At 41.5% G+C, this 25,618-nt stretch overlaps 1 protein-coding gene across 7 annotated transcripts in view; it reads left to right on the top strand.

The window, feature by feature from the left end:
- Positions 1 to 25,618, top strand: part of bmpr1bb (bone morphogenetic protein receptor, type IBb) — a 167,727-nt gene that overhangs the window by 105,612 nt on the left and 36,497 nt on the right. For all 7 annotated transcript variants that reach the window (XM_061875711.1, XM_061875704.1, XM_061875709.1 and 4 more), the window contains one exon: positions 22,380 to 22,545. In XM_061875711.1, coding sequence (XP_061731695.1) covers positions 22,380 to 22,545 — 166 coding nt within the window. The remainder of the gene's footprint in view (positions 1 to 22,379; positions 22,546 to 25,618) is intronic.

The raw sequence follows: 25,618 nt of genomic DNA, 5'->3' as shown, positions 1-25,618 counted from the left end.
TGGCCCCATTCCTCACGGTTTACCTGACACATGAAACGTGACAAATTTGGGGACAAGGGTGGACTGGGGTAAACTATTTACTTTAGCCGCCAAATGGCAGTAGAGTGTTCAATATGTCAAAGTGTGTTTTACGGCAGTTACAACTTTGACCGAAGTGTCAGTTGCTGTGTAGGGTGACGCTTTCCGTCATTTTCAGCAGACTGCATTAGAAAATGACAAATCCCTCCTCTTCCTCTCACCACCCAGGAATGGGGCCATATGTTACAGTCAGTACACCACATGTTAGAGGAGGATCGATCCATAGATTGATGCTGTCGATACCAAGGAGAGTATCAGTATATGATCGATACTACAGTAGCATTGTTGGTTTTTAATTTTTAAAAAATATTTTGTATATGTTTTTTTCTTCAAACTTTACAAGTTTAGAGAATAAGTACCTGGACACCAGAGGACTTTGGCGGCAAAAAGCTTTTGATTTGATATTATTGTGCACTATTGAGTTTGTTTTGCTCAAACAGTAGGAAGGGGATTCATATGGCCCCATTCCTCACGGTTTACCTGACACATGAAACGTGACACATTTGGGGGTGGGGTGTACACACTATCCACTTTAGCCGTCAAATGGCAGCTAAAGTGGGTGTACTGACTGAGGATCGATTCATAGGTTGATGCTGTCGATACCAAGGATGGTATCAGTATATGATCGATATTACAGTAATAAGGTCAATGTTTTTCATTTTTTTTAAATATTTTATACATGTTTTTTTTCAAAGTTTACAAATTTAGGGAATAGGTACCTGGACACTAGAGGACTTTGGCGGCAAAAAGCGTTTGATTTTAGAATTATTGTGTACTATTTACTTAGTTTTGCTCAAACATCTGTACAATAGGACGGGGATTTATATGGCCCCATTCCTCTCGGTTTACCTGACACATGAAACGTGACAAATGTGTACACTATTCACTTTAGCCACCAAGTCAAATTGTTTTTTACGGCAGTTCCAACTTTGACCACGGCGTCAGTTGCTGCGTAGGGTGACGCTGTCCATCATTTTCAGCAGACTGCATTACAAAATGACAAATCCCTCCTCTTCCTCTCACCACCCTGGAATGTGGCCATATGAATCCCTGCTCTATGTAATAAGTGAGAAGCTTTTTGATTTTATAATTATTGTGTACTATTTACTTAGTTTTGCTCAAACAACTGTACAGTAGGAAGGGGATTCATATGGCCCCATTCCTCACGGTTTACCTGACACATGAAACGTGACAAATTTGGTGCGGGGGGGGTACACTATCCACTTTAGCCTCCAAATGGCAGTAGAGTGTTGTATATCTGGGAATGTGTTTTACAGCAATTCCAACTTTGACCACAGCGTCAGTTGCTGCGTAGGCTGACGCTTTCCGTAATTTCCAAGAGACTGCATTAGAAAATGACGGATCCCTCCTCTTTCTCTCACGACCCAGGAATGGGTCCATATGTTACCACATGTGGTGTACTGACTGAGGATCGATCCATAGATTGACGCTGTCGATACCAAGGAGAGTATCGGTTTATGATCGATACTACAGTACCATTGTCGGTTTTTACATTTTCTAAAATATTTTATATATGTTTTTTTCTTCAAACTTTACAAGTTTAGAGAATAAGTACCTGGACACGAGAGGACTTTGGTGCCAAAATTTGATTTTATAATTATTGTGTACTATTTACTTAGTTTTGCTCAAACAGTAGGAAGGGGATTCATATGGCCCCATTCCTCACGGTTTACCTGACACATGAAACGTGACCTTTTTTGGGGTTTTTTTTTGGGCTGGGGGGGTTCACTATTCACCAAATGGCAGTAGAGTACGTCAAAATGTGTTTTACGGCAATTCCAACTTTGACCACAGCGTCAGTTGCTTTGTAGGCTGACGCTTTCCGTAATTTCCAACAGACTGCATTAGAAAATGACGAATCCCTCTTTCTCTCACGACCCAGGAATTGGGCCATATGTTACAGTCAGTACACTACATGTTAGAGGAGGATGAATCCATAGATTGATGCTGTCGATACCAAGGGGAGTATCAGTATATGATCGATACTACAGTAATTAGGTCAATGTTTTTTAATTTTTTCAAAATATTTTATACATGTTATTCTTCAAACTTTACAAGTTTAGAGAATAGGTACCTGGACACGAGAGGACTTTGGTGCCAACATTTGATTTTATAACTTTGTGTACTATTTACTTAGTTTTGCTCAAACAGTAGGAAGGGGATTCATATGGCCCCATTCCTCACGATTTACCTGACACATGAAACGTGACCTTTTTTTTTTTTTTTTTTTAGCTGGGAGGGATCACTATTCACCAAATGGCAGTAGAGTACGTCAAAATGTGTTTTACGGCAGTTCCAACTTTGATCACAGCGTCAGTTGCTGTGTAGGGTGACGCTTTCCGTAATTTCCAGCAGACTGCATTAGAAAATGACGGATCCCTCCTCTTTCTCTCACGACCCAGGAATGGGGCCATGTGTTACCACATGTGGTGTACTGACTGAGGATCGATCCATAGATTGACGCTTTCGATACCAAGGGGAGTATCAGTTTATGATCGATACTACAGTACCATTGTCGGTTTTTACATTTTTTTTAAATATTTTATATATGTTTTTTTCTTCAATCTTTACAAGTTTAGAGAATAGGTACCTGGACACGAGAGGACTTTGGTGCCAAAATTTGATTTTATAATTATTGTGTACTATTTACTTAGTTTTGCTCAAACAGTAGGAAGGGGATTCATATGGCCCCATTCCTCACGGTTTACCTGACACATGAAACGTGACCTTTTTTTTTTTTTTAGCTGGGAGGGATCACTATTCACCAAATGGCAGTAGAGTACGTCAAAATGTGTTTTACGGCAGTTCCAACTTTGACCACAGCGTCAGTTGCGTGTAGGCTGACGCTTTCCGTAATTTCCAACAGACTGCATTAGAAAATGACGGATCCCTCCTCTTTCTCTCACGACCCAGGAATTGGGCCATATGTTACAGTCAGTACACTACATGTTAGAGGAGGATGGATCCATAGATTGATGCTGTCGATACCAAGGGGAGTATCAGTATATGATCGATACTACAGTAATTAGGTCAATGTTTTTAATTTTTTCAAAATATTTTATACATGTTATTCTTCAAACTTTACAAGTTTAGACAATAGGTACCTGGACACGAGAGGACTTTGGTGCCAAAATTTGATTTTATAACTTTGTGTACTATTTACTTAGTTTTGCTCAAACAGTAGGAAGGGGATTCATATGGCCCCATTCCTCACGGTTTACCTGACACATGAAACGTGACCTTTTTTTTTTTTTTTTTTTTAGCTGGGAGGGATCACTATTCACCAAATGGCAGTAGAGTACGTCAAAATGTGTTTTACGGCAGTTCCAACTTTGATCACAGCGTCAGTTGCTGTGTAGGTGACGCTTTCCGTAATTTCCAGCAGACTGCATTACAAAATGACGAATCCCTCCTCAAATCCCTACTGTATGTAATAAATGAGAATAAGGCACCAGTTTAAATATGGTGTTGATATTGTTAAACCGTCAACAGGATTGACAAATGTACAGATAATACATGTTATCAGTATTGGTATCGGCCGATCTCACTCATGGATGATATTAGAATCGGCAGCATGACGTAATGTTATTGTTTCTTTGTTTTGTTTTATGATTAATCCCTACAATTTTTTTCTTTTTTTTGCAAGTGCTATCAAGCTAAAATGAGCAATTTCTTTGTTTTTTTTTGACAAAGGTTTCAATCCGAAAGACGTCACTGGCTTCTCTTGTCCAGCGTTTGCCGGCCTGTCTGTGTTTGCGTGTCTTCTTTGTGGACACAGCACCTCCCTGCAGAATTTCCAGGGCTACGTTACATTTCTGTGCAGCCCTCTGCAAATCCCAGATCCTCTCCCCCGGTTCGAAAAAGGGCCTGTCAGGAAGTCTCTGCAAACCACGGAAGAGCTTGCTGGAAGAGTGGAAAGAGTTCCAGAGGAGGGTCTTGAAAGGTGGTCACGGTCGGGGGAAAAAGGTGCAAGATGGATAGGAATGTGCTCTTCCGACACACATGGGACGTGCGCACATGTGAACTTTGAAGCCCGCGGAGGGGTTAAGAGGCATGAGGGTGCTTGAGGAGGATGGATGACCTTTTGGCAGGTTGCTAGCGACCCCACTGGGGGTCAGAGTGCACCCCCGAGACACCCGGGGAAGATGTCTCCTTTGAGCGGGGGGAGATTTATCACGGCCACCTGGAGTAACTTATCACCGCTCGCCTCGCTTGTCTTCTTCTAAACTTTGGACGATAAGTCGAGGAGATTGAATGACCGTCAGGCTAGGAAGATGCTGGAACAAGCCTGCCGATTGGGGCGATTTCAAGTTTTTTTTATTATTATTATTTTTTTTTTTTAGCAGACCTCAAATCATGTTTTTCCACCAATGGCATTTAGTCATGAAGGCAACTCTGTCCCCTCTTAATTTACAGTCGCCTTGTTTCCTGACTTGTCGACTTTTGAACAACACACAACGATAAAACGGTAGCTCGGTTGGTAGAGCGGCCGTGCCAGCAACTTGAGGGTTGCAGGTTCGATTCCCGCTTCCGCCATCCTAGTCATTGCCGTTGTGTCCTTGGGCAAGACACTTTTACCCACCTGCTCCCAGTGCCACCCACACTGCTTTAAATGTAACTTAGATCAATAAATCAATCAATCAATGTTTATTTATATAGGCCCAAATCACAAATGTCGCAAAAGACTGCACAAATCATTACGACTAAAACATCCTCGGAAGAACCCACAAAAGGGCAAGGAAAACTCACACCCAGTGGGCAGAGAGAATTCACATCCAGTGGGACGCCAGTGACAATGCTGACTATGAGAAACCTTGGAGAGGACCTCAGATGTGGGCAACCCCCCCCCCTCTAGGGGACCGAAAGCAATGGATGTCGAGCGGGTCTAACATGATACTGTGAAAGTTCAATCCATAGTGGCTCCAACACAGCCGCGAGAGTTCAGTTCAAGCGGATCCAAGACAGCAGCGAGAGTCCCGTCCACAGGAAACCATCTCAAGCGGATCAGCAGCGTAGAGATGTCCCCAACCGATACAGACAAGCGGTCCATCCTGGGTCTCGACTCTGGACAGCCAGTACTTCATCCATGGTCATCGGACCGGACCCCCTCCACAAGGGAGGGGGGGACATAGGAGAAAGAAAAGAAGCGGCAGATCAACTGGTCTAAAAAGGAGGTCTATTTAAAGGCTAGAGTGTACAGATGAGTTTTAAGGTGAGACTTAATCAATCAATCAATCAATCAATGTTTATTTATATAGCCCCAAATCACAAATGTCTCAAAGGACTGCACAAATCATTACGACTACAACATCCTCAGAAGAACCCACAAAAGGGCAAGGAAAACTCACACCCAGTGGGCAGAGAGAATTCACATCCAGTGGGACACCAGTGACAATGCTGACTATGAGAAACCTTGGAGAGGACCTCAGATGTGGGCAACCCCCCCCCTCTAGGGGACCGAAAGCAATGGATGTCGAGCGGGTCTAACATGATACTGTGAAAGTTCAATCCATAGTGGCTCCAACACAGCCGCGAGAGTTCAGTTCAAGCGGATCCAAGACAGCAGCGAGAGTCCCGTCCACAGGAAACCATCTCAAGCGGATCAGCAGCGTAGAGATGTCCCCAACCGATACTGGCGAGCGGTCCATCCTGGGTCCCGACGAGCGGTCCATCCTGGGTCTCGACTCTGGAAAGCCAGTACTTCATCCATGGTCATCGGACCGGACCCCCTCCACAAGGGAGGGGGGGACATAGTAGAAAGAAAAGAAGCGGAAGATCAACTGGTCTAAAAAGGAGGTCTATTTAAAGGCTAGAGTATACAGATGAGTTTTAAAGTGAGACTTAAATGTTTCTACTGAGGTGGCATCTCGAACTGTTACCGGGAGGGCATTCCAGAGTACTGGAGCCCGAACGGAAAACGCTCTATAGCCCGCAGACTTTTTTTGGGCTTTGGGAATCACTAATAAGCCGGAGTCCTTTGAACGCAGATTTCTTGCCGGGACATATGGTACAATACAATCGGCAAGATAGGCTGGAGCTAGACCGTGTAGTATTTTATACGTAAGTAGTAAAACCTTAAAGTCACATCTTAAGTGCACAGGAAGCCAGTGCAGGTGAGCCAGTACAGGCGTAATGTGATCAAACTTTCTTGTTCTTGTCAAAAGTCTAGCAGCCGCATTTTGTACCAACTGTAATCTTTTAATGCTAGACATGGGGAGACCCGAAAATAATACGTTACAGTAGTCGAGGCGAGACGTAAAAAACGCATGGATAATGATCTCGGCGTCGTTAGTGGACAAAATGGAGCGAATTTTAGCGATATTACGGAGATGAAAGAAGGCCGTTTTAGTAACGCTTTTAATGTGTGACTCAAATGAGAGAGTTGGGTCGAAGATGATACCCAGATTTTTTACAGAGTCACCTTGTTTTATTATTATATAGATATTGGGTTTCACTATGTAAAGCGCTTTGAGTCACTAGAGAAAAGCGCTATGTAAATATAATTCACTAAAACAAGTGAGAGTAGTCAGTGTGCAGCTGCAGCAGAGAGGGAGAGTGTAGCCTCCGACACATACTGTATGTGCGGGGGAAACTTCCTACTTAGTTCTTTTGTTTTTACACATTTGATGACTTGACGTCCAAAAGTCGAGTGGAAAAACACAATGCTAACGCTAACCACCTGTTTGCTGTTGTTGACGTTTGTTATTGTTGCATCGTAAACATCTTTATTACTCAATTATTCAGGACTTGACAGCCTCTGACTTTATACAGCAAAAAAAAAGTAATGCATTCTTGGGGCGGTATAGCTCGGTTGGTAGAGCGGCCGTGCCAGCAACTTGAGTGTTGCAGGTTCGATTCCCGCTTCCGCCATCCTAGTCACTGCCGTTGTGTCCTTGGGCAAGACACTTTTACCCACCTGCTCCCAGTGCCACCCACACTGGTTTAAATGTAACTTAGATATTGGGTTTCACTATGTAAAGCGCTTTGAGTCACTAGAGAAAAGCGCTATATAAATATAATTCACAAAAAAAAAAAAAAAAAAAAACGACGTTGGAAAAAAAAAAAGGACGGAAGTAATAAAAACTAAGTAACATGCACCTTTTCCCCAGTATAAAATAAAATACAAAAACAATTTGAAAAAAAGTACTAATCTGGGCAGAGGTAAAAAAAAAAAAAAATCAGAATACAAAAAAATGGCAGTTTAATTAAGATGTAACAGTTAAACAAACAACAAATAAATAAGTACATAACAATTTCCATTTCAAATGCTTTGAAATTATTCTAAAATATAATTTCGCCCGGAAAAGGGTGGAGTGCCATCTCCGGGTTGGGGAGGAGACCCAGCCCCAAGTGGAGGAGTTCAAGTACCTAGGAGTCTTGTTCACGAGTGGATGGTGAGATCGACAGGTGGATCGGTGCGGCGTCTTCAGTAATGCGGACGTTGTATCGATCCGTTGTGGTGAAGAAGGAGCTGAGCCGGAAGGCAAAGCTCTCAATTTACCGGTCGATCTACGTTCCCATCCTCACCTATGGTCATGAGTTTTGGGTCATGACCGAAAGGATAAGATGAAGTGAAGTGAAGTGAATTATATTTATATAGCGCTTTTTCTCAAGTGACTCAAAGCGATTTACATAGTGAAACCCAATACCTAATTTTTACATTTAAACCGGTGTGGCTGGCACTGGGAGCAGGGGAGTAAAGTGTCTTGCCCAAGGACACAACGGCAGTGACTAGGGTGATTGAAGCGGGGATCGAACCTGCAACCCTCAATTTGCTGGCACGGCCGTTCTACCAACCGAGCTATAGCGCGGGTACAAGCGGCCGAAATGAGTTTCCTCTCCCTTAGAGATAGGGTGAGAAGCTCTGCCATCCGGGAGGAACTCAAAGTAAAGCCGCTGCTCCTCCACATCGAGAGGAGCCAGATGAGGTGGTTCGGGCATCTGGTCAGGATGCCACCCGAACGCCTCCCTAGGGAGGTGTTTAGGGCACGTCCAACCGGTAGGAGGCCACGGGGAAGACCCAGGACACGTTGGGAAGACTATGTCTCCCGGCTGGCCTGGGAACGCCTCGGGATCCCCCGGGAAGAGCTAGACGAAGTGGCTGGGGAGAGGGAAGTCTGGGTTTCCCTGCTTAGGCTGCTGCCCCCGCGACCCGACCTCGGATAAGCGGAAGAAGATGGATGGATGGATGGATAATTTCTTAATTAGTTTGCTATGTAATATAACATTTATATTGTATATTATATAATTTTTTTTTTTTATCACTCCAGTAGGAAATTAATTCATAATTTCCATTTAAAATGCTTTAAAATGATGCCAACATTAGATTTTGTAATTAATTTGCCATGCAATATGTAATATATATTATTATATGTTATCCATCCATCCATCCATTTCCCACCGCTTATTCCCTTTGGGGTGGTGGGGGGCGCTGGTGCCGATCTCAGCTACAATCGGGCGGAAGGCGGCGTACACCCTGGACAAGCCGCCACCTCATCGCAGGGCCGAATGCAACTCTGTCTCCTCTTAATTTACAGTCGCCTTGTTTCCTGACTCATCCACTTTTGAACAACACACAACAGTAAAAGAAATGATAAAAAAACAAAAAAAGTGACCAAATTAAAATAGAAAAACTTTTTTTTTTTAAAGCAATGAGGTGGGCGGAATGAGGTAAAAATAAATGCATAATACAAAAAAAAAAAATGTCTGTTTATTTAACAGTTAAACAAACAACAAATACATTAATGAATGAATAACAATTTCCATTTTAAATGCTTTTAAAATGATGCCAAAATATAATGTGCAAGGTAATATATATTATTATGTATCATATAATTTATTTATTTATTACTACAGTAGGAAAATAATAATTTCCATTTTATTTTCAAATTATGCCAAAATATAATTTCTTTATTTGTGTGCCATGGAGTATTAGTATATGTTGTATAAATAATGTATTTAATTACTACTACAGTAAGAAAGGAATTCATAATTTCCATTTAAATTCTTTAAAATATGCCAAAATATAATTTCTTAGTTCATTTGCCATGTAATACAGAATATATATTATTATATCTTATATAAATAACGTATTTATTTACTACTACAGTTGTGAAGGAATTCATCATTTCCATTTTAAATGCTTTAAAATTATGCCAAAATATAATTTCTTAGTTCATTTGCCATGTTATATATAATATATAATATATTATATGTTATACAAAAACAAATATTTACAGTATTTACTACTACAGTAGCAAAGGAATTCATAATTTACATTTTAAATGCTTGAAAATTATGACAAAATATAATTTCTTAGTTCATTTGCCATGTAATATGTAATATATTTTATGTTATATAAAAACAAATATTTACAGTATTTACTACTACAGTAAGAAAATAATCCATATTTTCCATTTTAAATGTTTTAAAATGATGCCAACATAAAATTTCTTAATTAATTTGCCATGTAGTATGTATTATATTATATCAATTATTTACTACTACAGTAGAAAATGAATTCCTAATTTCCATTTTAAATGCTTTAAAATTATATATTATCTTATATAAATAATGTATTTATTTACTACTCCAGTGGGAAAGAAATCATAATTTCCATTTTAAATGCTTTAAAATTATGCCAAAATATAATTTCTTAGTTCATTTGCAATTTAATATATAGTATATATTGTTATATGTTATATACATGATTGACCTATTTATGTATTACTACAGTAGGAAAGGAATTATAATTTCCATTTTAAATGCTTTAAAATTATGCCAAAACATAATTTATTAATTAATTCGCCATGTAATATATAACATATTATATTAATAATGTATTTATTTACTACTACAATAGAAAAGGAATTCATAATTTCCATTTTAAATGCTTTAAAATGATGCCAACATATAAGTTATTATTAATTTGCCACGTAATATATAATATATATTATTATGTTGTATAAATAGTTTATTTATTTACTTCTACAGTAGGAAAGGGATTCATAATTTCCTTTTTAAATGCTTTAAAATTAGGCCAAAATAAAAAATAAAAAAATAATTCGCCATGTAGTATATATTATATTATTTTAATAAGGTATTTATTTACTTCTACAGTAGAAAATAAATTCATAATTTCAATTTTAAATGCTTTAAAATGAGGCCAAAATATAATTAATTAATTAATTTGCCAAGTAAAATGTTACATCTAATTTTGTATATTATCCATCCATCCATTTTCTATCGCTTATTCCCTTTTGGGGTCGCTGGTGCTTATCTCAGCTACAATCGGGCGGAAGGCGGCGTACACCCTGGACAAGTCGCCAACTCATCACAGGGCTTTATATATCATATAAAAAAAAAAATATTAATTTACTACTACAGTTGGAAAGGGATTCATAATTTCCATTTTAAATGCTTTAAAATTAGGCCAAAATATTATTTTTTAATTAATTCGCCATGTAATATACCGTATATTATATTATATTATTATAATAAGGTATTTATTTACTTTTACAGTAGAAAAGAAATTCATAATTTCCATTTTAAATGCTTTAAAATGAGGCCAAAATATTATTAATTAATTAGTTTGCCATGTAAAATGTTACATCTAATTTTATATATTATCCATCCATCCATTTTCTACCGCGTATTCCCTTTTGGGGTCGCTGGTGCTTATCTCAGCTACAATCGGGCGGAAGGCGGTGTACACCCTGGACAAGTCGCCAACTCATCACACGGCTTTATACATCATATAAAAAAATATATTAATTTACTACTACAGTTGGAAAGGGATTCATAATTTCCATTTTAAATGCTTTAAAATTAAGCTAAAATATTATTTTTTAATTAATTTGCCATGTAATATACCGTATATTATAATATATTATTAAAATAAGGTATTTATTTACTTCTACAGTAGACAAATAATTCATAATTTCCATTTTAAATGCTTTAAAATGAGGCCAACATATAATTTATTAATTAATTTGCCGTGTAAAATGTTACATATAATTTTATATATTATATTAAAAAAATATTTATTTACTACAACAGTGGAAAGGAACTCATAAGGCCTTGTTCCTGGGTGGACGTTGTGGGTTTATTATCGTTGTGCAATGCAGTCTGCTGAAAATGATGGAAAATGTCACTACTACGATAAAACAAATTATAGAATATTGTACTGCCATCTGGCGGCTAAAGTTGATGCCTCCCCCCCCCCACACACACAATTTGTCACGTTTCATGTGTCAGGGAAACCGCGACAAATCATATTAAATGAATCTCCTCCCTACTGTATGTTTTGTTGCCACATAGCATTGCTTCGGCACATAGTGACTCATACCTTTTGTTGCAAATAACATCTACCGACTAAAAGCTGCAACTTTTTTTCTACACTTTGAACCCTGCGGCTTGTAAGACAAAGCGGGTCATTTGTGGATTTTTCTTCGCTGGAGCCCATAACAAACATAATTGTATTAAAAAAAACAACTATTTTTGACACAAATTAAATCTGACCACAAAACTCTCCTCCAGAAGGTCTTAACTTTGTTCATGTGATGTCAGATGAAACAAAAATTGAGCTGTTTGGCCCCAATACCCAGCAATATGTTTGGAAGACAAAAGATGAGGCCTTTAATCCTCAGGAACACCATTCCTACTGTCAAGAATGGTGGTGGTAGTATTATGCTCTGGGCCTGTTCTGCTGCCAAAATTCCTGATTTAAACCTCGTTGAGAACACGTGGACAAAGCTGAAGAAACAAGTTCATTTCAGAAAACCAACATATTTAGCTGAACTGCACCAATTTTGTAAAACGGAGTGGTCAAAAAATTAAACCAGAAGCTTGCTAGAAGCTTGTGGATGGCTACTAAAAATGCCTTATTGCAGTGAAACTTGCAAAGGGACGTGTAAGCAAATATTAAAGGCCTACTGAAAGCCACTACTACCGACCACGCAGTCTGATAGTTTATATATCAATGATGAAATATTAACATTGCAACACATGCCAATACGGCCTTTTTAGTTTACTAAATTGCAATTTTAAATTTCGCGCTAAGTATCTTGTTGAAAACGTCGCGGTATGATGACACGTATGATGACGCGTGCGCGTGACATCACGGAATTTAGCGGACGTTTTGTTCCAGCCCGATCGCAGCTATAAGTCGTCTGCTTTAATCGCATAATTACACAGTATTCTGGACATCTGTGTTGCTGAAACTTTTGCAATTTGTTCAATTAATAATGGAGACGTCAAAGAAGAAAGATGTAGGTGGGAAGCTGTGTATTGCGGCTGGTTTTAGTTACACAAACACAGCCGGTGTTTCCTTGTGTGACGGACTCCCAGCCGTCCTCGTGTGGGTAGTGGTGACACTGGACACACGACGTGTCGGGGCAAGTTTGATTTACTTTTATTATTTCGCACAACCTTTCTTCGGGCCAGTCGGGCGCGCCCCCATTTCTAGTGCGCCGGTCCTGCTTCCTGGTCGCGCTGCACCTTCCGGTGCTCGCCTACTGCGTCGGTGGCGGGGACTCCTCTTGCCATGCTCTGTGCTCTGTTGTCGTGCTTGTGGTCGGGTTGCCGTGGTTTCCTCCTCCCTCTCTCGATCGTGCCCCCTTCGCCTCTTTTAAAGTCTAGGAGCAGATGCGCAGATTGTCAGCAGGTGTGTGTCCTACGCACCGGACTCCGATTGCCGTCCTGCCGCTCCGCGTGCGTCACGCCTCTCCTCGCCGCCGCATGCCCCGCCTCCTGGCCTCCATTCTGGTCCAAAACGCCGCTGTCGGCCTGTCGGCTGCGTCTCTCCACACCTTGTTTACATTCCCGAAAGATGACGGTGAAGCTTTAATATGCAACAGAGCGGTCAAGCGAAGATGGTTCCCTACCACATGTCAACCGGCAGGTTTCGGTGAGAAAATTGTGGTAGTAAGTCGGTTCTTACCAAAGACATGAGCGGAGAGCTTGCGTCGTTCCTCGTGGACCTGTCAAAGAGGCAGCTGCGGACTCTCTTGCCTCCTCCGACCGGCCGTCCCAGAACGTGGGATGCTTCCACCGTGGAGGAGGGGGGAAAAAAAAATCTCAGCCCGGCCCTAACGGCTGCCTTCGCTTCGCCTCGTCGAGAAACGTGGCTTCCCTCAGAGACACTGGCGGTAACCACACCCCTCCGACTTTCAGGTACGAACATATAATCTCACTAAAACACTAAATCGCTCTTTCACAAAAAAATAATTGTAGAAATGATTGGAAATGTCAGGTTTGTACCTGACAGTTTATGTTTTTGTTTTTCCTCTGTTTGTCTTATTTCCTGTCAGCACTCTTATTTTGTCTTTATTTCCTGCTGTTATCCCTGAGTGTTTTTTCCCCCTCAGCTGTGGCTGATTGGCTCCGGGCCACACCTGGTGTTAATCAGCCAGTGGCTTTTTAGACCTGCTTGTTCCTCCACTCCGGGCTGGATTATTATCATTACGATTTGTAGCTCCGACCGTTTGTACCCGAACCTGTAGCTCCTCTTTTTTTCTTCCTCGTCTTCCAGTTCCTGTTCCTGGCGTCACGTTTCCTGTCTCCCGAGTTCCTGGTTTGTTTTTTGCCTTAATTTTTGAACATTAGATTATGTTTTCCTGCTCAATGCCTGCCGTCATCTCTGCATCTTGGGGTTTGTCACAAACTCAATGTGACAGGAAACTCAAGACAGCCATGACATTATGTTCTTTACAAGTGTATGTAAACTTTTGACCACGACTGTATATCCACGACACATTTAAGCTTAATAATAAGCATTTAAATATGGAAAAAGTCAGTATTTAATAAGAGGTCCGTTCATGTTTGTTTACAGGAGCCCGTAATGACATTCTATATGCACTTTGCCAGACCACCCAATCCTCACGCCCTGTGCATGAAAAAGGAGAATGTCCTGTGTAAACTTCAGAAAGGAAACAGGAATTAAGCGGTGAGAAGATAACGTTCGAGAAGCCCAAGCAAAAAGCGGCGTCTCTAACATAGGGCAGATAAATGTGCAGAAATGTCACCGGAGCACAAACAGAATGTTGATGTGTGTCATTGTGTGTTTTGTTGTGGTGGAGACCAGCCTGTGGAATGTGTGTGGGGAGTGGAGATCGGATTTCGGGGTGACCTTGAATGCGCCTCGGAGCTGACACGGCACAGTCTGTTTGTGGACCTTTTTTTTTTTTTTTAAGGAAGTTGAAATTGTCTTCTAGGCTGCATCCATATTGCTATTTTTTTTGTCATGGTACAAACCCCGTTTCCATATGTGTTGGGAAATTGTGTTAGATGTAAATATAAACAGAATACAATGATTTGCAAATCATTTTCAACCCATATTCAGTTGAATATGCTACAAAGACAACATATTTGATGTTCAAACTGATAAACATTTTTTTTATGTGCAAATAATCATTAACTTTAGAATTTGATGCCAGCAACACGTGACAAAAAAGTTGGGAAAGGTGGCAATAAATACTGATAAAGTTGAGGAATGCTCATTAAGCACTTATTTGGAACATCCCACAGGTGTGCAGGCCAATTGGGAACAGGTGGGTGCCATGATTGGGTATAAAAAGAGCTTCCCAAAAAATGCTCAGTCTTTCACAAGAAAGGATGGGGCGAGGTACACCCCTTTGTCCACAACTGTGTGAGCAAATAGTCAAACAGTTTAAGAACAACGTTCGCAAGAAATTTAGGGATTTCAACATCTACGCTCCATAATATCATCAAAAGGTTCAGAGAATCTGGAGAAATCACTCCACGTAAGCGGCATGGCCGGAAACCAACATTGAATGACCGTGACCTTCGATCCCTCAGATGGCACTGTATCAAAAATCGACATCAATCTCTAAAGGATATCACCACATGGGCTCAGGAACACTTCAGAAAACCACTGTCACTAAATACAGTTGGTCGCTACATCTATAAGTGCAGGTTAAAGCTCTAATATGCAAAGCGAAAGCCATTTTTCAACAACATCCAGAAACGCCGCCGGCTTCTCTGGGCCCGAGATTATCTAAGATGGACTGATTCAAAGTGGAAAAGTGTTCTGTGATCTGACGAGTCCACATTTCAAATTGTTTTGGGAAATATTCGACATCGTGTCATCCGGACCAAAGGGGAAGCGAACCATCCAGACTGTTATCGACTCAAAGTTGAAAAGCCAGCATCTGTGATGGTATGGGGGTGCATTAGTGCCCAAGGCATGGGTAACTTACACATCTGTGAAGGCACCATTAATGCTGAAAGGTACATACAGGTTTTGGAACAACATATGCTGCCATCTAAGCGCCGTCTTTTTCATGGACGCCCCTGCTTATTTCAGCAAGACAATGCCAAGCCACATTCAGCACGTGTTACAACAGCGTGGCTTTGTAAAAAAAGAGTGCGGGTACATTCATGGCCCGCCTGCAGTCCAGACATGTCTGCCGTCGAAAATGTGTGGCACATTATGAAGCGTAAAATACGACAGCGGAGACCCCGGACTGTTGAACGACTGAAGCTCTACATAAAACAAGAATGGGAAAGAATTCCACTTTCAAAGCTTCAACAATTAGTTTCCTCAGTTCCCAAAGGATTATTGAGTGTTGTTAAAAGAAAAAGGTGATGTAACACGGTGGAGAACATGCCCTTTCCCAACTACTTTGGCACGTGTTGCAGCCATGAAATTCTAAGTTAATTATTTTTTGCAAAAAAAAAAAAAAAGTTTATGAGTTTGAACATCTAATATCTTGTCTTTGTAGTGCATTCAATTGAATATGGGTTGTAAAGGATTTGCAAGTCATTGTATTCCGTTCATATTTACATCTAACACAATTTCCCAACTCATATGGAAACAGGGTTTGTATATATCTGTATACATTATGTCTCAAATCATGGTTTCTAGCAAGTCAGAGATGTTAACACTGTCTGAATTGTATTTGTATGTATGTATGGTTGCATATATATATATATATATATATATATATATATACATATATATATACATACACACATCTCGCAGCTTCTGCCATCAGTGTGTGTGTGTGTGTGTGTGTGTGTGTGTGTGTGTGTGTGTGTGTGTGTGTGTGTGTGTGTGTGTGTGACTGTGGAAATAGTGTCAAAGCGCTTTCCATCCATTCTTCCATTTTCTTCCGCTTATTCCCTTTGCGGTCGGTGGAGCCTATCTCAGCTACAATCGGGCAGAAGGCGACGTACACCCTGGACAAGTCGCCACCTCATCGCAGGTCAAAGCGCTTTGAGTTCCTTAAAAAAGGTAGAAAAGCGCTATACAAATACAGTATAACCATTTATATACAGTATATATAGGGCTTCACGGCGGAAGAGGGGTTAGTGCGTCGGCCTCACAATACGAAGGTCCTGAGTTGTCACGGTTCAATGCCGGGCTCGGGATATTTCTGTGTGGAGTTTGCATGTTCACCTTGTGACTGCGTGGGTTACCTCGGCTTCCTCCCACCTCCGAAGACATGCACCTGGGGATAGGTTGACTGGCAACACTAAATTGGCCCTAGTGTGTGAATGTGAGTGTGAATGTTGTCTGTCTATCTGTGTTGGACCTGTGATGAGGTGGCGACTTGTCCAGGGTGTACCCCGCCTTCCGCGCGATTGTAGCTGAGAATAGGTACCAGCGCCCTCCGTGACCCTAAAGGGAATAAGCGGTAGAAATGGATGGATGGATGGATATATATATATAACACTTTTCACATTGCCATTATGGGGTATTGTGTGCAGAATTTTGAGGGAAAAAAGTATTTTTGAATACGATGCCATACAATGGGAAGTTTGGCCCATTTCTCTTTGCAGCACCTCTCAGTCTCCATCAGGTTGGATTGAAGCTTTGGTTTTCTGTCAGGATGTCATGTGATTCTTTTTTTAAATTATTATTTTTTTTTATAATGCATTTGCAATATAAAAAAACAATACTTTTCACATTATTTTTATGGAGTACTGTGAGTACATTTTAAGGACAAAATCAATATATTCCATTTTGACTAAGGCCATAAGATAACAAACTGTGTACAAAGTGAAGCACTGTGAGACTTTGTACTGGACCTAAACCTTGGCAAACTTCGGGTGAAAATATTCATCACAAATCTAATTTCGTCCTACTAGATCTGTATTGTATCTGTCGTTGATTTCTCCCACTGCTTGTTTTGTCCATGTTTAATCCGCTAATGGAAAACTACTTCTCTATTGTCTCAACATCATGTGACTTTATTAGTCATCAAAAAGTCCTGAGTTGCATTGCACTGTGCGTCAGAGTAATAAGAATAAGGAGTACTGGCCTGATAAAGTAGTACTTTGTATGTGGATCATTCCTCCCTTTGAATTTTTTTTTTTTTTAAATGACATCATCCTTTTCAGCCTTCCTGTGCGTGCTCACTGATAAATAAACATGCAAAATGTATCTAAAAAGGCTTCTTGAAGCATTCCCGTTTTTGTTGTTTTGGCTTGTATTAGTGCAGTGTACATTGTGTCCACTAGAGAGTGCTATAACATCGATAATACAAGTCGTCAACACGTTAGGTCAGACCTGGGCAAATTAAGGCCCGGGGGCCACACGCAGCCCTTTAAGCTTTTCAATCTGGCCCGCCGGACAATCCCAAATATATAAATATATTTTTTTAGATCTTTAAGATGGAAAGTGTAGCTGCCAGTGATGTTTTCTAATGACCGTAAGTCTTCAACTGTACAAAGTTTTTCAATGGTTGGAATCTGCTCTTTTGGATGATATACCAGTTACTATGCCATCCATCCATCATCTTCCGCTTATCCGAGGCCGGGTCGCGGGGGCAGCAGCCTAAGCAGGGAAGCCCAAACTTCCCTCTCCCCATCCACTTCGTCTAGCTCAGGGGCGCCCATTACGTCGATCGCGATCGACTGGTCGATCTCGGAGGGTGTGTCAGTCGATCTCAAGCCAGGCATTAAAAAAATAGACATAAAAATGAGCAATCATCAATCATACCAAGACTTCACTTTCGTCAGTTGTTTGACATTCTCGGCACCCGAGGATCTTGTGAGATGACGCTGGCTGCTGCGAGCTCATATTTAAGAAAAAAATCACTAACGGGGCGGACGCAGAGAAACACATTTTATTTCTAGAGACTCCGTACCTACTGTCAAAACTCTAAAGACCGACTGCACAGTTCCTGTCTTCACCATAAAAGACCTGTTTCATCCTGCCTGTGCTAACAAAATAAGAGTCTCAGAAAGCTAGCGTGCACAAGCTAGCAAGCTACGGCGTTTGATGCCAATGTATTTCTCCCCCGCCCTCAGCGACCGCTTTCTCACTTGCTTGCCCACCCGCACACTCACTGACGTCACTCACCTGCTGCCAGACATTAAAGGGCCACACACATATGCTACTCTCATAACAAAGTGTTTAAAAACGAGTATGCAAGTTGGACAAATGAGATGCCAAATCCAACCACTTTCATGTGGTATTGGACAGAAAGGAGGACTTTTTTTTTCCCTCCATTTGAAAATGCGGACGTTATCAGCACCACTGTCTAATTCCAATCAATGCAAGTCATCAGAATCAAATACACCAACTTATATTCTTGTCTTCATGAAAGAAAGGAATCTATGTGTGTTAAACATGCTTGTATTATCATTAAACACCATTAACTTGTTAACAAAAATGTCTCTTTCATAAATAAATAAATATAAATTATAAATAGGAATGAGGTAGATCTCCTCGACTTGGTCAATTGAAAAGTAGCTCGCCTGCAGAAAAAGTGTGAGCGCCCCTGATCTAGCTCTTCCCGGGGGATCCCGAGGCGTTCCCAGGCCAGCCCAACGTGTCCTGGGTCTTCCCCGTGGCCTCCTACCGGTTGGACGTGCCCTAAACACCTCCCTAGGGAGGCGTTCGGGTGGCATCCTGACCGGATGCCCGAACCACCTCATCTGGCTCCTCTCGATTTGGAGGAGCAGCGGCTTTACTTTGAGTTCCTCCCGGATGGCAGAGCTTCTCACCCTATCTCTAAGGGAGAGACCCGCCACCCGGCGGAGGAAACTCATTTCGGCCGCTTGTACCCGTGATCTTATCCTTTCGGTCATGACCCAAAGCTCATGACCATAGGTGAGGATGGGAACGTAGATCGACCGGTAAATTGAGAGCTTTGCCTTCCGGCTCAGCTCCTTCTTCACCACAACGGATCGGTACAACGTCCGCGTTACTGAAGACGCCGCACCGATCCGCCTGTCGATCTCACGATCCACTCTTCCCCCACTCGTGAACAAGACTCCTAGGTACTTGAACTCCTCCACTTGGGTCAGGGTCTCCTCTCCAACCCGGAGATGGCACTCCACCCTTTTCCGGGCGAGAACCATGAACTCTGACTTGGAGGTGTTACTATGGTAATCTAAATAGTAACTATGGTTATCTGATTAGTTACTATGGTAATCTACAAACCCCGTTTCCATTTGAGTTGGTAAATTGTGTTGGATGTAAATATAAACAGAATACAATGATTTTCAAATCATTTTCAACCCATATTCAGTTGAATATGCTACAAAGACAACATATTGATGTTCAAACTGAAAAACATGTTTTATTTTGCAAATAATCAGTAACTTTAGAATTTGATGCCAGCAACATGTGACAAAGAAGTTGGTAAAGGTGGCAATAAATACTGATAAAGTTGAGAAATGCTCATCAAACACTTATTTGGAACATCCCACAGGTGTGCGGGCTAATTGGGAACAGGTGGGTGCCATGATTGGGTATAAAAACAGCTTCCCCCAAAAAATCTCAGTCTTTCACAAGAAAGGATGGGGCGAGGTACACCCCTTTGTCCACAACTGTGTGAGCAAACAGTTAAAGAACAACGTTTCTCAAAGTGGAACTGCAAGAAATTTAGGGATTTCAACATCTACGGTCCATAATATCATCAAAAGGTTTAGAAAATCTGGAGAAATCACTCCTTGTAAGCGGCATGGCCGGAAACCAACATTAAATGACCGTGACCTTCGATCCCTCAGATTGCACTGTATCTAAAACCGACATCAATCTCCAAAGGATATCACCACATGGGCTCAGGAACACTTGAGAAAACCACTGTCACTAAATACAGTTTGTCGCTACATCCGTAAGTGCAAGTTAAAGCTCTACTATGCAACGCGAAAGCCATTTATCAACAACATCCAGATGCGGCAGGAGATTTTCACAACAAAGTTCTAAAGCTTAGTGATATATCGGATTGGAGGTGGGTTTATTTTGTACCCTTCGCGTTCATATTTCACAATGTGTTGCATTTTTTTTGCTTTTGATTTGATTGTAAAATACGTCGAACAAAAGGGGGTGTGACATTCATAGTTTGTCAATATTCAGTGTTTTATCGTTCATGGAAAAATGGAAAATTCCATTATATTTTTTTAAGGCGGTCTGTCATAAAGTGTTTAGCATTCAATCAGACATTATTGTGAGGTTTTGTATTAGTGTTCCAGAGAATTTTTTTTTTCTCTAAATGTGGCCCTCGAGTCAAAATAATTGCCCAGGTCTGCGTTAGGTGATGAACGAAACTGTGTTGTTCTAAGCCAGGGGTAGGGAACCTACGGCTCTAGAGCCAGATGTGGCTCTTTTGATGACTGCATCTGGCTCTCGGATAAATCTGAGCTGACATTGCTTAACACGATAAGTAATGACTAATTCCACTTGTAATCACAGTGTTAAAAATAACGTTCAAAATATTAATCATGCTCGTGCATTTGAATCCATCCATCCTTTTTTGTACCGCACTTGTTCAAGAAATTGCATGATTTATTTATTATTGTTTTTTTTAAGGCTTGCCCTCCTGGGGGTTCTTCAGACCACCAAGCACCGACATGAAAGCCTTTTTCAGGGTTACGATATTTTTTTATCTCTCAATAAGTCTCTCAGTTGCTTTCCAGCAATTTTCTTTTTCTCTTTCGTTCTCGCTCGCGCTCTGGCTCCAGCCCCAACCCTGTCTCTCCTACTGGCTGCTGCTTATAACAGAGCGACAGGTGATTAGATAACAAGACCCAAGTGGGCCGTCTACGCACCTGTCGCTGATTTCGAGGCCGGTCCTGGCACAGCCCGCTTCGCTGCAGGCCCGCAGGCCACGCCCCTCCACAGTTAGATTCAGAATATCAATGTTATTACAAAGAGTACGAGACCTATTATACTCTAGTAATGTTGGTCTTACTTAAAAATGCACGCGATTAGTTGTGTTCAGTGTTGAAAAAAAATGATATGGCTCTTACGGAAATACATTTTAAAATATTTGGATTATTGGCTCTCTCAGCCAAAAAAGGTTCCCGACCCCTGTTCTAAGCCAAGGGTCAGCAACCCGCGACTCTTTAGCGCCTTCCTAGTGGCTGCCTGGACCTCTTTCAGAGATGTGTGAAAATAGAAAAAGATGCCGAAAAAAAATATTGTGTTTTAATATATTTTCTGTAGGAGAACAAACATGACACAAACCTTCCTAATTGTTACAAATCCCACTGTTTATATTACACATGCCTCACTGATGAGGGTATTTGGAAGCACCGTTTTGTCCTACTAATGCCAGCGATCCTTGAACTCATCGTAGTTTGTAACTTTTTCCCGACGCTGCCACAGAAAAGTGTTTTTAAAGTTTCACGCCACTCCTCCTTTGTCTCATTTTGTCCACCAAACCTTTTATGCTGTGCGTGACTGCACAAAAGTGAGCTTTGTTGATTGCATCGATCTGCTGGAGTGCCACTCGGGCGTATTTGGTCAACCCATGACTGCAAGTTATCTCACCCTCTGAGAAGCCTCCATTTTACTAATGTTTTCCAATGTTGCAAAAATGTGTAGAATAGAAAATAAAACACATTTCTGTCAACAGGTATTTTTGCGCCCGCCTTTGATAGTAGGCTAACATAGACACTTAAATCATGTGTTGCCTTTACTATAAGACTTATATAAGGCTTTGAATTTTTTGCGGCTCCAGACTGATTTTTGGGGTCGGCATAGCTCGGTTGGTAGAGTGGCCGTGCCAGCAACTTGAGGGTTGCAGGTTCGATTCCCGCTTGTGCCATCCTAGTCACTGCCGTTGTGTCCTTGGGCAATACACTTTACCCACCTGCTCCCAGTGCCACCCACACTGGTTTAAATGGAACTTAGATCTTGGGTGTCACTATGTAAAGCGCTTTGAGTCACTTGAGAAAAGCGCTATATAAATATGATTCACTTCACTTCACTATATTTGGTCCAATATGGCTCTTTTAAAATTTGGGGTTGCCGACCCCTGTTCTAATCTTTACTCCTTCTGTCTCTGTCTGTGTGTGGGCAGCTAACCTGTTGGACTCCATGCTGCTGAGGAATGGCTGGAAGGGCGAGTCGGAGCGCAGGACGGAGGCGAGCGGCGGCGGCGGCAGCAGTGGCGGCGCAGTAAGCAACATGCTGTGGTGTCACTGCAACCGCCATTGCCCCGAGGACTCCGTCAACAACACCTGCATGTATGCCAACGCACACACACGCCTTTATTTATATCGCACGACGTAGCTGCAACACAACCGATGTTGTCGTAGCATGCGGCTCTTTAGCGCCGCCCTAGTGGCTCTCTGTAGCTTTTTCAAAAATATATTAAAAATGTTAATGATGAGGGGGAAAGAAAAATACACCTGCATGTATGCCAACGCACACACTCCTTTATTTATATCGCACGACGTAGCTGCAACACAACCGATGTTGTCGTAGCATGCGGCTCTTTAGCGCCGCCCTAGTGGCTCTCTGGAGCTTTTTCAAAAATATATTAAAAATGTTAATGATGAGGGGGGAAAAAAAATACACCTGCATGTATGCCAACGCACACACTCTTTTATTTATATCGCAGGGCACATGGCTGCAACACAACCGATGTTGTCGTAGCATGCGGCTCTTTAGCGCCGCCCTAGTGGCTCTCTGGAGCTTTTTCAAAAATGTATTAAAAATGTTAATGATGGGGGGGAAAAAAAATACACCTGCATGTATGCCAACGCACAGACTCCTTTATTTGTATCGCACGACGTAGCTGCAACACAACCGATGTTGTTGTAGCATGCGGCTCTTTAGCGCCGCCCTAGTGGCTCTCTGTAGCTTTTTCAAAAATATATTAAAAATGTTAATGATGAGGGGGAAAGAAAAATACACCTGCATGTATGCCAACGCACACACTCCTTTATTTATATCGCACGACGTAGCTGCAACACAACCGATGTTGTCGTAGCATGCGGCTCTTTAGCGCCGCCCTAGTGGCTCTCTGGAGCTTTTTCAAAAATATATTAAAAATGTTAATGATGAGGGGGGAAAAAAAATACACCTGCATGTATGCCAACGCACACACTCTTTTATTTATATCGCAGGGCACATGGCTGCAACACAACCGATGTTGTCGTAGCATGCGGCTCTTTAGCGCCGCCCTAGTGGCTCTCTGGAGCTTTTTCAAAAATATATTAAAAATGTTAATGATGAGGGGGGGGAAAAATACACCTGCATGTATGCCAACGCACACACTCCTTTATTTATATCGCACGACGTAGCTGCAACACAACCGATGTTGTCGTAGCATGCGGCTCTTTAGCGCCGCCCTAGTGGCTCTCTGGAGCTTTTTCAAAAATATATTAAAAATGTTAATGATGAGGGGGGGAAAAAAATACACCTGCATGTATGCCAACGCACACACTCTTTTATTTATATCGCACGACGTAGCTGCAACACAACCGATGTTGTCGTAGCATGCGGCTCTTTAGCGCCGCCCTAGTGGCTCTCTGGAGCTTTTTCAAAAATATATTAAAAATGTTAATGATGAGGGGGAAAAAAAAATACACCTGCATGTATGCCAACGCACACACACGCCTTTATTTATATCGCACGACGTAGCTGCAACACAACCGATGTTGTCGTAGCATGCGGCTCTTTAGCGCCGCCCTAGTGGCTCTCTGGAGCTTTTTCAAAAATATATTAAAAATGTTAATGATGAGGGGGGGAAAAAAATACACCTGCATGTATGCCAACGCACACACTCTTTTATTTATATCGCACGACGTAGCTGCAACACAACCGATGTTGTCGTAGCATGCGGCTCTTTAGCGCCGCCCTAGTGGCTCTCTGGAGCTTTTTCAAAAATATATTAAAAATGTTGATGAGGGGGAAAAAAAAATACACCTGCATGTATGCCAACACACACACTCCTTTATTTATATCGCACGACGTAGCTGCAACACAACCGATGTTGTCGTAGCATGCGGCTCTTTAGCGCCGCCCTAGTGGCTCTCTGGAGCTTTTTCAAAAATATATTAAAAATGTTAATGATGAGGGGGGGAAAAAAAATACACCTGCATGTATGCCAGCGCACACACTCCTTTATTTATATCGCACGACGTAGCTGCAACACAACCGATGTTGTCGTAGCATGCGGCTCTTTAGCGCCGCCCTAGTGGCTCTCTGGAGCTTTTTCAAAAATATATTAAAAATGTTAATGATGAGGGGGAAAAAAAAATACACCTGCATGTATGCCAACGCACACACTCTTTTATTTATATCACACGACGTAGCTGCAACACAACCGATGTTGTCGTAGCATGCGGCTCTTTAGCGCCGCCCTAGTGGCTCTCTGGAGCTTTTTCAAAAATATATTAAAAATGTTAAAATGAGGGGGAAAAAAATATATACACCTGCATGTATGCCAACGCACACACTCCTTTATTTATATCGCACGACGTAGCTGCAACACAACCGATGTTGTCGTAGCATGCGGCTCTTTAGCGCCGCCCTAGTGGCTCTCTGGAGCTTTTTCAAAAATATATTAAAAATGTTAATGATGAGGGGGGGAAAAAAATACACCTGCATGTATGCCAACGCACACACTCCTTTATTTATATCGCACGACGTAGCTGCAACACAACCGATGTTGTCGTAGCATGCGGCTCTTTAGCGCTGCCCTAGTGGCTCTCTGGAGCTTTTTCAAAAATATATTAAAAATGTTAATGATGAGGGGGGGAAAAAAATACACCTGCATGTATGCCAACGCACACACTCCTTTATTTATATCGCACGACGTAGCTGCAACACAACCGATGTTGCCGTAGCATGCGGCTCTTTAGCGCCGCCCTAGTGGCTCTCTGGAGCTTTTTCAAAAATATATTAAAAATGTTAATGATGAGGGGGAAAAAAAAAATACACCTGCATGTATGCCAACGCACACACTCCTTTATTTATATCGCACGACGTAGCTGCAACACAACCGATGTTGTCGTAGCATGCGGCTCTTTAGCGCCACCCTAGTGGCTCTCTGGAGCTTTTTCAAAAATATATTAAAAATGTTAATGATGAGGGGAAAAAAATATATTTTTTGTTTTAATTTGGTTCCTGTAGGGCATGGGTGTCAAACTCTGGCCCCACTCAGAAAGTGATACATTTTTATTAGTTTTTTTTTTTTTAACTTTCAACACTTAAGTTACGAGATCAACTCCAGATATATCTGTCGATTTTTACGTTTTAACTATTATTTTGTTTGTTGTATGCTCTTTTGTCAAAGAAAACTTTGTTTTT

Source organism: Nerophis ophidion, linkage group LG17 (assembly GCF_033978795.1).
Source record: "Nerophis ophidion isolate RoL-2023_Sa linkage group LG17, RoL_Noph_v1.0, whole genome shotgun sequence".
NCBI lineage: Eukaryota > Metazoa > Chordata > Actinopteri > Syngnathiformes > Syngnathidae > Nerophis > Nerophis ophidion.
The sequence above is the reverse complement of the archived record's forward strand: the minus strand, read 5'-3'. Positions and strand labels throughout refer to the sequence as shown.